General features: G+C 37.8%; 1 protein-coding gene across 5 annotated transcripts in view; it reads left to right on the forward strand.

Annotated features, from left to right (window-relative positions):
* The window catches only part of asap2a (ArfGAP with SH3 domain, ankyrin repeat and PH domain 2a), a 197144-nt gene that overhangs the window by 167223 nt on the left and 16488 nt on the right, over window positions 1-13433 (forward strand). For 4 of the 5 annotated variants that reach the window (XM_039748872.1, XM_039748876.1, XM_039748873.1 and 1 more), the window contains 5 exons: window positions 757-1009; window positions 5326-5484; window positions 6318-6495; window positions 7905-7960; window positions 13050-13150. In XM_039748872.1, coding sequence (XP_039604806.1) covers window positions 757-1009; window positions 5326-5484; window positions 6318-6495; window positions 7905-7960; window positions 13050-13150 — 747 coding nt within the window. Of the gene's footprint in view, window positions 1-753; window positions 1010-5325; window positions 5485-6317; window positions 6496-7904; window positions 7961-13049; window positions 13151-13433 lie in introns of all 5 variants that reach the window. The other variant, XM_039748874.1, reaches the window with a different exon arrangement.

The raw sequence follows: 13433 nt of genomic DNA on the forward strand, positions 1-13433 counted from the left end.
AGACAAAATTAATTAACAAAGAATAAAGTAAGGTTCAATGGCCAGGGAGGACAGAAAAAAAAATCCAGAGGGCTGGAGAAAAAAAAAATCTGCATGGGTTCTGAGGCCATGAGACAATGATTTCTCAGACAAAAGTGAATTCAGAAAAAAGTTTGAAAATTTAAATATGTGATTTTGAAAACCATATTTGTAGGATTGTGCTGTAATAATGACCTTAAAAATTAAAACTCTTCTGTATTCTAGCAGAAAATATGGAATATTATTTGGTAACTGTATCATTCATGATTTTACCGAGACCTGAAAACAACAGCCTGCTGTATGAGTGGTACCAAAGCCTTACCTGTCATTTTATATTTAAAAAAGTTAAACAGTGGCATGGCTATTTGTTTCTGCTAAATTATGCAAAATATAGAGTTAGAATTTGTGTGTTTGTGAAATTTTATTAAACAAAGCTATGTGTTTAATTCTGTGATGTTAGGCTCCAATTTCTTGTAAAATAGTGGATTTAGAAAATTAATGCACATATGTGCACAGCTTTTGTGTGAGACCACTGCGGACAGTTTTTATGTAAGACCAGCAGTGGGTATTTTCATGTAAAGGTGTCATTTTTAAAAAAGCAGATTTGTAAGATAGCTTGGACTATCATAATAACACCACAAACTAACCCTATTTTGCACTATACTGTACCTCCATTGATAGTTTAGGAAGTCAATGCATAACAAAGTCTAACATGAGCCATTTTATTTCTTTTAGCAGCCCAGCCCTCTGCGCAGAGATGAAAGACCTATCAGCTGTTATCAGCCTCCCAGTGCTCCTCTTCAGCCCACAGCAGCTGCTTTGGCAAGAGACGCAGCAAACCTTGTTAAGGACAAGCAGAGAAGTTACGTTCCAAGCATGATTAACAATGAGACGTATGGAACAGTTCTAAACACCAGCCCAATTTCAAACCAGCCAGCAGCCCCAGTGACCACCAGTGGCCCTCCACTGCCACCAAGAAATATAGCCAAAGGTGAGGAGCTTTGTAGACCTGATGAAGAGATGTTCCAATCTTTGTTTTATGGTGTGACATGCACAGATCAGTCCGTGTGTTGCTAAGGATTTTAGACATCCACTTTAATGTATTATATGTGCACAGCTACTATGGCACTAAAGAAGGGCAAAGAAGTACAGTATGTTTATAAAATTAAACTGTGCCCTGTCAGGATGACCAAGAATAAAGTCCTCCATGATCTGCTACTGTTTCCTTTGTAGCTCATAATATTAAACCAATAAGTGTTTTAAATGATCACTGATAAATATATATTTTGGTCTAAGTCTACTAATGTTTCTTTTTTATATCATCAAAATACTCTATTAGTGTATTTTCGTTGTGCGATACAGTGTTACAATGGGAGGCCTGTCATCTTAAAGGAATACTCTGTGCAAAAATTATATTTTTTTAGATGTTACCCAATGTTGTTTGTAGTGATGGGCAAGATATTTTTTTAATCTCATGTTTTAATGGAGAAAAAAACAAGAGACCATTGCTGGATCACAGCAAACAATATAAAAATGTCCATCAAAAAAAATCTCACATTTCTCATGCTGCATAATCCACAGATCAAGTCATCTAGTCATATTCTCATAATGGGAAAATATGGATGATAGTTAATACCGTGCAGCCTTACATAGCCAGTGTTGCCACAACTGGAAAGCATTTGTACAAGGTTGGCTGCAGTCTTGTTCATTTTTCATTTTGTTTCCCCATCTTGTCATGGTACCTAAAACAGGAGACATCAGGATAATGAGCATGTGTGCTGTTTGTGAGATCCAAAACACCCATATTACATATTCCTCATTGTTGCATTATAATGCATTGTACTCCTGGCTGAGTGCTTTTTGGTCCTCATCTGTCACACACACACACACACACACACACACAGAGCCCGCTCCTACAAACAGGTTCAAGTTCACTGTTCTGTCTTCTCTATGCAGTGAGGTGGTTACTTACATGTCATTCACAAACATGAGATACAGTTGTGCTTAAAAGTTTGTGAACCCTTTAGAATCTTCTATGTTTCTGCATAAATATCACCTAAAACATCATCAGATTTTTACTCAAGTCCTAAAAGTAGATAAAGAGAAACCAGTTAAACAAATAAGACAAAAATATTACACTTGGTCATTTATTTATTGAGGAAAATAATCGAATATTACATATTTGTGTGTGGCAAAAGTATGTGAACCTCTAGGATTAGCAGTTAGTTTGAAGGTGAAATTAAAGTCAGGTGTTTTCAATCAATGAGATGACAATCAGTTGTGAGTGGGCACCCTGTGTTATTTGAAGAACAGGGATCTATCAAAGTCTGCTCTTCACAACACGTTTGTGGAAGTGTATCATGGCACAAACAAAGGAGATTTCTGAGGACCTCAGTAAAAGAGTTGTTGATGCTCATCAGGCTGGAAAAGGTTACAAAACCATCTCTGAAGTGTTTGGACTTCAGTCAGACAGATTGTGTACAAATGGAGGAAATTTAAGACCATTGTTACCCTCTCCAGGAGTGGTCAACCAACAAAGATCACTCCAAGAGCAAAGGCGTGTAATAGTCAGCAAGGTCACAAAGGACCCCAGGATAACTTCTAAGCAACTGAAGGCCTCTCTCACATTGGCTAGTGTTCATGTTCATGAGTCCACCATCAGAACACTGAACAACAATGGTGTGCATGGCAGGGTTGCAAGGAAAAAGCCACTGCTCTCCAAAAAAACATTGCTGCTCGTCTGCAGTTTGCTAAAGATCACATAGACAAACCAGAAGGCTATTGGAATAATGTTTTGTGGACGGATGAGACCAAAATAGAACCTTTTGGTTTAAATGAAAAGCGTTATGTTTGGAGAAAGGAAAACACTGCAATCCAGCATAAGAACCTTATCCCATCTGTGAAACATGGTGGTGGTAGTATCATGGTTTGGGTCTGTTTTGCTGCATCTGGGCCAGGCCGGCTTGCCTTTATTGATGGAACAATGAATTCTGAATTATATCAGAGAATTCTAAAAGAAAATGTCAGGACATCTGTCCCTGAATCTTAAGAGAAGGTGGGTCATGCAGCAAGACAACGACCCTAAGCACACAAGACGTTGTACCAAAGAATGGTTAAAGAAGAATAAAGTTAATGTTTTGGAATGGCCAAGTCAAAGTCCTGACCTTAATCCAATCGAAATGTTGTGGAAGGACCTGAAGCGAGCAATTCATGTGAGAAAACCCACCAACATCCCAGAGCTGAAGCTGTTCTGTACAGAGAAATAGGCTAAAATTCCTCAAAGCCGGTGTGCAGGAATGATCAAAAGTTACCGGAAACGTTTAGTTGCAGTTATTGCTGCAAAGGGCGGTCACACCAGATGCTGAAAGCAAAGGTTCACATACTTTTGCCACTCACAAATATGTAATATTCGATAATTTTCCTCAATAAATAAATGACCAAGTATAACATTTTTGTCTCATTTGTTTAACTGGTATCTCTTTATTTACTTTTAGGACTTGAGTGAAAATCTGCTGATGTTTTTGGTTCTATTTATGCAGAAATATAGAAAATTCTAAAGGGTTCACAAACTTTCAAGCACAACTGTATTAGGGGAGTAAAAGAAAATGATACAATGCAGTAAATACAATATCAGAAATACTGTATGCAAATATTTATTAATGGAAGACACACACGATATGTACACTTCAGCTGTTGTCATTTTTAATGAAGGCCTTTGTGTAGTAAATCAAACACAAATTTTCACTGTGATCTGTGAACTGTGATCTAAAACCTTTAACTAGAGCCATCAAGTTAAGAAATATATGAGTGATATTATGAGTAAAAACCGAATAACAGACATCCCGTTCAGGGTTGGTTCTTGCGTTTTGCTGAATGGTGTTAGAGCAGGCTTTAGCTTCCTGCAGCCGTGCACTGGATAAAGTAAGTAGAGAAAATGAGTGGGTGTACAAAATATGCCACACGATGGGGTGTTCATTTAAAATGCACACTGCTGAATGGAATGGCTTTTTTTGTCTAGTTTCCATTTTTAGCAATCTCCTCTTCAACAGTGACTCTGTTTCTGCTTGATTATTTGCACATGAATTCCACAGGAAACATGTACAGTAGTGTGCCAGAACCTTCACAAATGTGTATATTTTCATTTAAGCTGTACAGTGTTAATTTGTTTTCATGATGTGTTGCTTCAACTAGCCAAGTGAGAAATGGTATCTTGCGGTTAAAGTACCGGAATGTCAGAGCATTGGGCACATCACTTTCTTACATCCAGTCTACAGAAAAGTCTCTTTTTCTCAGTTAGTGTTCTTTTTTTTCTTACTAAAATCCAAGTTTTAAATGAATATCAAAATTAAGTGGCAGTGACATACAGGGCCAGAGATTAAGCAGAGTTTCAGTATATTTCCACATCCTTTACAGACAGCCCATTCTACAGTTACTACTCAATACCGGGTAGCCTGTGTTTTCTGCAGTTTATTAAGGAGATAAGTCAAATTCCGCCACAGTGATGTCATCTTAGAAACAGGCATCTGTTTAGAGTTATCCTACACGATGGTGGAAACTGGAACAGATAAGCGGTGCAGTCTAAGATACTTTGTGTATTCCAGTACCTTATGGTGACAACCCGCCATCCTCGCTATTCCAACCTAAAATGTAAAGGAAGGCCAAAAGTAAAGTCTTAGCATACTGTAGCATATACTGTAGCTTATTCTCAACTGTGAAAAATAACAGATGGAGGAGGAGAAAACAAACAGAGGGTATATTGAAAAATTTTTTGTAGTATGTACAGTTTCATTGCCATCACTGCAGGATGCCAGCATTTTAACTCAGTTCACTTACAATGTTGCCGTTGTCCTGCAGAGAAGACACACGTCATAATGCAAACAGCACCCTTAAATGTTCACACCATGTTTAAGTGTGTAACTGTGTTAAAAAGTCAAAGTTAAAATTATGATCCATTCACAATACTCACCTCATCCGTAAACCCACTTAATCCAATCCAGGGTCATGAGGGAATGATTTGTTAATGTATTGATTTTTTTTTTGGCCTTTTTTCAAATCCACCATTACATGTTACGTCTTCATTTGCTGTTTTTCATTGATTGTCTGAAACGATTTGATGACTTAAAACATTTAGAGCTATAGTTTGTGTCCTCAGGTACTATGATTTTTTTTTTTTATAATGTATAGGTAAGGTCGGATTTTCCAGTGTGAAAAATAAAAAATGATTTGTCTGTGTGTGCGTGCGCGTACTGTATATTCAATACATCAAGTGCTACACATCATTCAGATATTTGGCAATCTCTTTTGCAGTTCAGTTCCCAGTTCTAGGTCCAGGAGTACAGACCACAAGCTCCAATGTGTGGAAGTCTGGATCCTTGGCAATAGAAAACAACAGCAGGCAGAGATCCTCATCTGACCCCCCCAATATTCAACCACCTGTTCCTCCTCTTCGTGTGACTTCAACAGCAAGTGAGTGAACTCAAAAATAAAAGGTAGCCTCTTTAAATTCATACTTGATATCTGCATGCTTTTAAGTAGCTGCACTCTGAGATCAAGCAGCAAGAACATTTCACCAAGATAATTCAGTTGTGTAAAACTAATTATTTGTTAATCAAGCATTACATTTTAATTTTATGTAGCATCATTTATAGAGTGGGTGAATCGGTGGCACATTAGTAGCACTGATGCCTTGCATTAAGGAGACCAGTATTCGTCTCTCAAGTCCACCCTATGTGGAGTTTGAATGTTCTCCCTGTTCCTGATGGGGTTTCCTCCAACTGTTCACAGACATGCAGATTATGTGAATTGACAATGCTAAATTTGCCCTAGTGTGTGTTTGCCCTGCGATGGCCTGACGCCTGTCCAGGATTTGTTCCTCCGTTACCCCTATGCTAGCTGTGATACGCCCCAGCCTCCCCCAAGCGAGCTTGGTCTGGATTAATTGGGTTAGAAAATGACATGAAATGACCATTCATAGACCTCACTATTATACTAAGGTATTTTATTATGGTTCTTGTTATTTGGCATTAATCTGTCTTTTCAATTGCTTACTTCACAGTAGGTTTTGAATAAAATCAGCTAAGACTATTTAACAATATTTACATACATAATGTTGGCTCACATTTACAAATTTATGTTTAGTAGTTTTATATTTTAAGCATGTGCTAGGTGTGATTCAATTTTAACGGAGCGGTTAATCAATACAATTACTTTAATCTGTTTTAAAATGAAACTGTGCAAAGCCATCACATGTTACTGATTTGATGTCTCAATTGTTTCTTTTTTTTATTAATTTAATAAAGATCCTCCTCCACCTGCCGCACCTCCACCACCTGTGGCAAAAACAGTTAGTGTTATGGAAGCAATGAATCTTCAGTCAAAACAGCCAGGACCACCTCCTCTTCCTCCTGTGAAGCCGACACCACCGCCACTTCCTCCACATCCACCTGGCAGAGCCACCCAACCAAAATCTCCAGCCAGGTACAACTTTATGTTTCTGCCAGTGTTGTTCGTAACCACTCAGCCCAATAATATTCCTTTTAAAATAGTCCTCATTTTTTTAATGCTGGTGCAGTGCTTAGTTCTGACTACTCATACATTCAGTATCCTTGGTTTGAACCCTACACTCAGTTCAAATTGTTTCATTTTACTCCAGGTATTCTGGTATTTCTCCCACATACTGAAGACGTGTGAATGAATTCAGCTGGCAAATCTCCCTTTATGAGTGTGTTTTTGTGTGTGCATGAGCTTTACAATTGGCTTTGGGCTGTCAGTTCGACATTTTTATAACAATGTTGTATGGATCTTGTAGCACTTCACTGTGCAGCAAATATTGACTGATATGCATTCAAAACTTTCCAGAGTACCGCTAGGATTTTTTTTAGTTGCTGGTATTTGTTTTTGCTGTGTGGCTGTTACTATAATAGTAAAGTATAAAAAAAGCATGTACAAATGTACGTGTATAACACTCCGAGTCTTTAACCTATGTTTGAATATATTCGAATATTTACTTATTTTTAATTGGAACATTCCAAAAATTAATTTTTGGCTAATTTGACAGCCTTAGGCTGGTTGACTGAAGGAAGCATTCAAGATTTCCAAAGTATTTTTATTCTTGTACCTTGTTCAGATGGCAAAAAAATCTACTATATCCTCTACTGTGCTGTAATGGATTGGTGCCCAGTCTGGGCCAGTTCCTGCCATATGCTCTATACTGCTGAGATAGTTTATAATTCCTCAGGTCATGTTATGTCAGTTTTTATCAATGTAAATATCCTGTAGCTTCTCAGCTTGACATATCATGCATCCATCGCTTTACCTGTTGAGAATATTCTGTGATCCACATTTTTCCTAATAATACAAGGGTTCCAATATAAGGTTCAGTCTTATCTCTTTTTAGCGTGAAATTGCAAGCTTCCCACAGATAGCACCCAAGCTGGGAACTGCAGTACAATGCAGCACAATAAAACATTTTTAAATATATTAACATTAGTCTTAATACGAGTGATGTGCTTGTCTTGAAAATCAAGCTTTCTGGAGCCACTTAACCAGTCAGCCTGTTTGGCCTAGTGGCTAAGGTTTTGGGCTGTAACCCTAAAGTTGCCACCATTTGGTTGCTGAATGACCTTGTTGGGCTTCCAGTTGTACAAATATGAAAACAATTGAAATACACCGAAATCTGTAAGTTGCTATGGATAAAGGTATCAAATACATATGTATTTTTTGATTATTATGAAATGTTTAGATTAATGTAGTTTTGATTATTTAATAGTTACATTTCTGATATTTGTATATGTATTTAGTTTGAAGATGTTTATGTTCTTAAACTCAAATCTCAAAAGGTAAATAAAATTGAATTCACAGCTGTGCGCATGTATTTGTATTTGCAGTAATGAGAAAACATTCAACAAAGGACCTCTTGGGCTGGGATCGGTTCCTAAACCAGGTAATTTAAAGTGACTTTCCCCCGCTTTTCTAACTAGGTCACAATTGCTGGAGGAGAAAAAAGAAAGGTATCACATTAGAAAATGTATATACAGTATACACTTGTAAACTTGATTTACGCGAGTCAAAGACTATATAAAAAAGGTGTAAAGCTGGTATTACAGTATATGGTGTACAGCTCCTTGCCATACACTGGGTCTTCTGTGAAATGCTTTAGCTGATGTTACTGCAGGCAGCTTTTTGCCAAGCACCGGCTTGTCACACTGCGGCAGTTTTATGAATGCAAAAGAGAGCCGTGGAGTCGTTTCCTTTGTTGTTTGCTAGTTGCACAGAATAATAAATTCCCTTCAATGGGAGAACCTCAGTGGTGTTGCACTTCCTTATATCCCATCACAGGATGTACTGTATGTAGTGTTTAATTGTTCTCAGTCCAGGTTTCTGTTCCTGCTGTGCATAATAGATTAAAATGCTTAGTCACTCTTGTTCACCAATATAAAAATGCCTTCGTATATTGTGTCCTCACTGCTTGTATGAGAATCAGACTGATTTTTGTCAAAGAATGTTATGTTTTTGGAGCTAATAAATAATCATTCAGTCATTGATTCCCCGCATGTAAGTGGCATGTAATAAATTGTTAAAAACACCACATCATTTTTAAGGTTTTAAAAAAAGATTATTTCTGAATAATATATGTGCATTCTTAAATAAATGAGTCAATTAAAGTAATAATAATAGTAAATTTTATTTATACAGTATAGCACCTTTCCAAACAAAAAAAATCCTGTTCCAAAACCACAACAGAGGAACAATTTATCAACACAGAACCGTCTGCACATTTACGTTGCTTAGTGTCAGGTAGGGATGCCATTGCCACGTGTCATTGCATGGAAACACACAAGTGTCAAATGGAGTCATGTGGCGAACACCATGTGTGCATGTGAACTGGGCTGTAGTAGGCATTCCCAGAATGCTTCATAAATGCACTGTCAGACACCGATCCATCTACACAGCTGACCTAGAAAAGGTGCGGATGTCACACAGACATTCCAAGGAGATAGTAGTCATTTCAGATGAGTCCAATTGGAAAATGGCGCAGTGGTTGTACATGCAGTGTAAGTGTTTTTCATAATTGTGTATTTTTGTACGCTATGGTTTTTTAACTTGGGATTTCCGTTTTTGTGGTTTGTTTTTCATTTTGGCAAAGTTGAATTTTATTTTCATTTTGCTCCTTTTTTATGCAACAACCTGTGAAGCATTGCATAACTGCATCTGTCACATTGCTAAAGTCATAGGATGTGACATGAAAAATAAGGTGGTGGTTACTACACTCACTCTTTTTTGGATGATTATGATATGATATGCTTAGTTAGCTTATTTTCTAAGTGGGCCCAAGTTTTCTGGCACTTTTGACTTTCGTTTTGACTTTGACATCTGATTTACTTCTTACCCTTTGGTTTCTGGGTACCTGTTTATTTCTTGATTGCTCAGTTTTGAGCCTTCACTTTCCCCTAACTGCTGGCTTTTGCCTACATATATTATCTCCTAGTTTTTTGCTTCCTGTCCAAAATCCATTCTGTGTTTCATAACAGTATAGTAAGTGACAGGAACGGTCAAAGTGCTGCTTGCAGTCACTTGTTGTGGCTCCTTCAAGAATGATGTTTGAATAACTTATGACCTAAAGCAAAGCTTTTAAAAATCCTGTATTTTAAATAGCTCATTGTTTTTTTCTTATGTGAATTAACAACAGTTAGCCTTCTGGAACATAAGAAGCTGTGGCAACTGTAGCTGAGAAAGTTGGGAATGCAGGCAAATAGTTAAATATTTTTCCTTGAATTGTAAAATAATTACCATAAAAAGTAACATATTTGCAGAACATATAACCTGCATTTTAAAACTATAGCCTGATTTATAATTCTGCATCGACCCTTTGCCATCGAAAGCAGTTTATCACATGCCTGAACACCAATTGGTGCTCATTGGCTCCATCTGTCTGTGCTTCACATGTGGTGCCAGTCAGGAGAGAAAAACCTAAGATACAGGGAGCGTTTGCCATCCAGGATCACCACTCCTCTTGCTACACATTTTCTTCTGTAGACATACGTATTTGTCCCTTCCATTTTTCCATGTTTTCATACATTTGTTGAGTTGTCATATAAATGTTGATATTTTCTAACTTCAACAAGTCTTTCCTCGAACTGCCCCATATTTACTTCAGAATAGCGGAGGACACATGGAAACACATTTCAAAACATCAACAGTTAGCAAATTGGCCAATCAGACTCTTGGGTTCTGTGAAAGGTTCACATTGATGCAAGGCTTAGTCACATTTATGGGGAGGTCCACATCTGCCTACACCTTAGGCTCGATGCAGAAGTGTAATTCAGCCTTTACACCATGTTAGATCTCTGTGCATCCAAGTGCAGTGTAAGCAAAGCATCATCCAACACATTTGCTGAGATAAATTTTTGAATATTCCAGATATAGTCTGACGTGGCATTCCTGGTGAAAAGCACCTTTCCTTTGTCCTAGTAAGGTTTTTGTGAAGCATTTGCAGAGAGCACTGTTAAATACCCAAACAGATATCATAAAAAGCCATCTTCTGTTCACCTAGTTTGAGAATTCTAATACCAGAACTATAATTAAAATGTCTACCACAGATGCATTTTTGTGATGTCTGATTCATGTGAGTCCTTATGGCAAATCATGTGAGAAATGTAATCTTTGAAGTTAAAGATGAGTTTGGTATTTTTCAAGTCAAAGTTAGTTCTTCATAAACATGGTACATATAAATTTGCTGCACAAATTTTTTTTCTACAGTTAAGTATGTTGCATAAATTAAAAATAAATTATGTTGCCTGCTATGGTGCATTACAATGGAGGGTATAAGGCATGGAGAAATATGTCTAATATTGATCAAACGTATCCTTTAAGTTTCAAAAGTAAGGACTTTGCAAGTGGCAAGTCTTTTGTAGCATTTTGACAACCTTACCTTGAGGGGTGATTTATTTACTTTATGTTGGTCACTTAGATGTGCAGAGCAGTAAGAAAGTTTTTTAAAGCTTAAAAAATTTGTACAGAGTTCATTCAAATCAAATCAAGTAGCCTTTTATTGTCAATTCATTATATGTACAGAACATACAGAAGAATCGAAATACTGTTTCTCTCTCTTCTTCGTAGTACAATAAAATATAAAGTATACAAAGAATATAAGTATAACATATAAGATAAATAAAATTAGAACTTGTAAAGTAAACCTAAGTACAATGTTCAATAATCAGTAGTGCAAAAGCCACTTACACTAAAAAGTGAGAAGGTGCATTATAGAGTAGCTTATGAGATGTACAAAAAGACAGATAGTTAGCAGGAGATGTAATATTGAGTCTTTATATAATGCCAGCTGAAGTAGGGTACTTGGTAGATAGTGACTCTTGTTACGGTCCAGGGGCAGGGGGCAAGGGTGGAAGATAGTGGACAGAGTTCAACATCCTGACAGCTTGGTGGATGCAGCTGTTTGACAGTCTTGTGGAGCAGGTCTGGAGGCTCCAGTACCTTTTGCCTGAGGGGAGGAGGCTGAAGAGGGAATGTAAGGGGTGGGAAGAGTCCCCAGCAATGCTAATGGCTCTACGGGTGAGGCGGGTGTGGAAGATGATCCTGAGGGAGGGCAGTGGGGCAGCAATGATCTTACTGGCCGCATCCACTATGTGTTGCAGGGACTTCCACCCAGGAGGCAGTGCAGCCTCCATACCATACAGGGATGCAGCTAGTGAGGATGCTCTCGATTGTGCGCCGGTAGAAAGAGCACATAATGGGGGGAGGAACTTGTGCTCTCTTCAGTTTGTGTAGGAAGTAGAGGCAGGTTTGAGCTTTCTTGGCCAGTGATGTGGTGTTATGAGACCAGGAGAGGTCTTCGGAGATGTACATCCTCGGGAACTTGGTGCTACTCACCCTTTCCACAGCTACACTATCGATGGTCACTGTGGACCTGTGATATTCTCATATTAATTTTGGATTTTTAAAATTTTAAACAAATGTAACAGAACTTGCTTGTTAAGACTTATAAGACTGACCTGTTCATTTAATTGCTCGATAATGTAACACTTGAAAGGCTTAGGCTGGAATAAACTGATAGAGCAGAAGACAATGGAGATTATGTAAAAGATCAACAGAGTGAACAGCTGAATGAAAACGGACCCCTTTTTCTCATTGTTTAAAGCATACCTTTGCAGTTTCACTGTGTTTGAATTCTTTTATGCTTCCTACTCTATGTCCTTCCTGGTTCCATTGCAGACTGCCTGCCTTTTTGCAGAGTTCATCCAGTTTCCAGACAACTTTAAAATACTAAATACTGCACATTTTCATGCTTAATTGTGAAGACCCTCATGTTAAACCATATGACATCCTCTGGTTCTCTTATGTTTATTTCATCCACAGTACCGTTTGCACATTTTGCCTACGTCTGCTGTGACATTTTACATCTTTGACCCAGTAATTTTACAGCTTTTTTCACAAATTAAACTGGGTGTTAGATTCTTGGGAGTGGCATGGGGTCTTGTCATGGAAGACTGCCAGGTTTGCATTTTCTAGGACATTGATTGTGCCATTTGTTCACAAGTGATCACAACTCATTAATTTACTGATAAATGTCCGGTATAACCACATGTGCTGCCAGGAAAGCCTGAGCCAGCAATCTTGTAGATTAATATCCAATGAGGCAGCCACTAGACCACAATGTGTAAATGAAGACATGTCAAGTAGGGAAATGTAAAAGAATTTCTGTACTCAGTAGTGCTGCGTAACATGTTGTATTAAATAAAACAGGATACATTTCTGGTTATTCTAGTTCTAAAATAAGAATGAAGTAAATTTGTGTCCAGAAAGGAGTTAAACATCATGCATGTGTCTGTATTCCAGTGTCATCACAACAAAAACTATTTCAGTTAAGTTAGAATTGCAAAGCTATGCATTGGATTTGTTGACTTTTGCGATCATTTCAAAATATCTTTGTTCTTTTTTGACTTGCTTCTTATCCTGTATTTATGTATCACAGTAATATCTGCATAGTTATTCTTCCATTTTTCTCTTTTGCACAGAAAAAGAATTTAAACCAGCAGTAGGGTCACAGTTGGGATCCTCTCAGAACTCCACTGGACAGATCCAGCCTCCTGCTCCAATGCCAAGAAAGTCCTTTGCTGTAAGTGTGTACTTTGAATGCACCATTGCAGTTCTTACCAAAGGTCTCCAAATGTTGCCACCTTGTGCCACAGCTGAATAGTTTAATATACTTTTCTTCCCCACTGTGCTGAGTCTTCAGCATTTTGACAGAAAGCTTAAATTACTCTACCAGTTTTAATTAGCAGTGAAAGAGTCTAGTACAGTGGAACCTCGGATCATGAACTTCTTGGAACACGTACAGATTGGGTTACGGCCAAAAAGTTCACCATACTTTTGCATCTGTTCACGACCACACACTCGGG

The sequence above is a fragment of the Polypterus senegalus genome, chromosome 3 (genome assembly GCF_016835505.1).
Source record: "Polypterus senegalus isolate Bchr_013 chromosome 3, ASM1683550v1, whole genome shotgun sequence".
NCBI lineage: Eukaryota > Metazoa > Chordata > Cladistia > Polypteriformes > Polypteridae > Polypterus > Polypterus senegalus.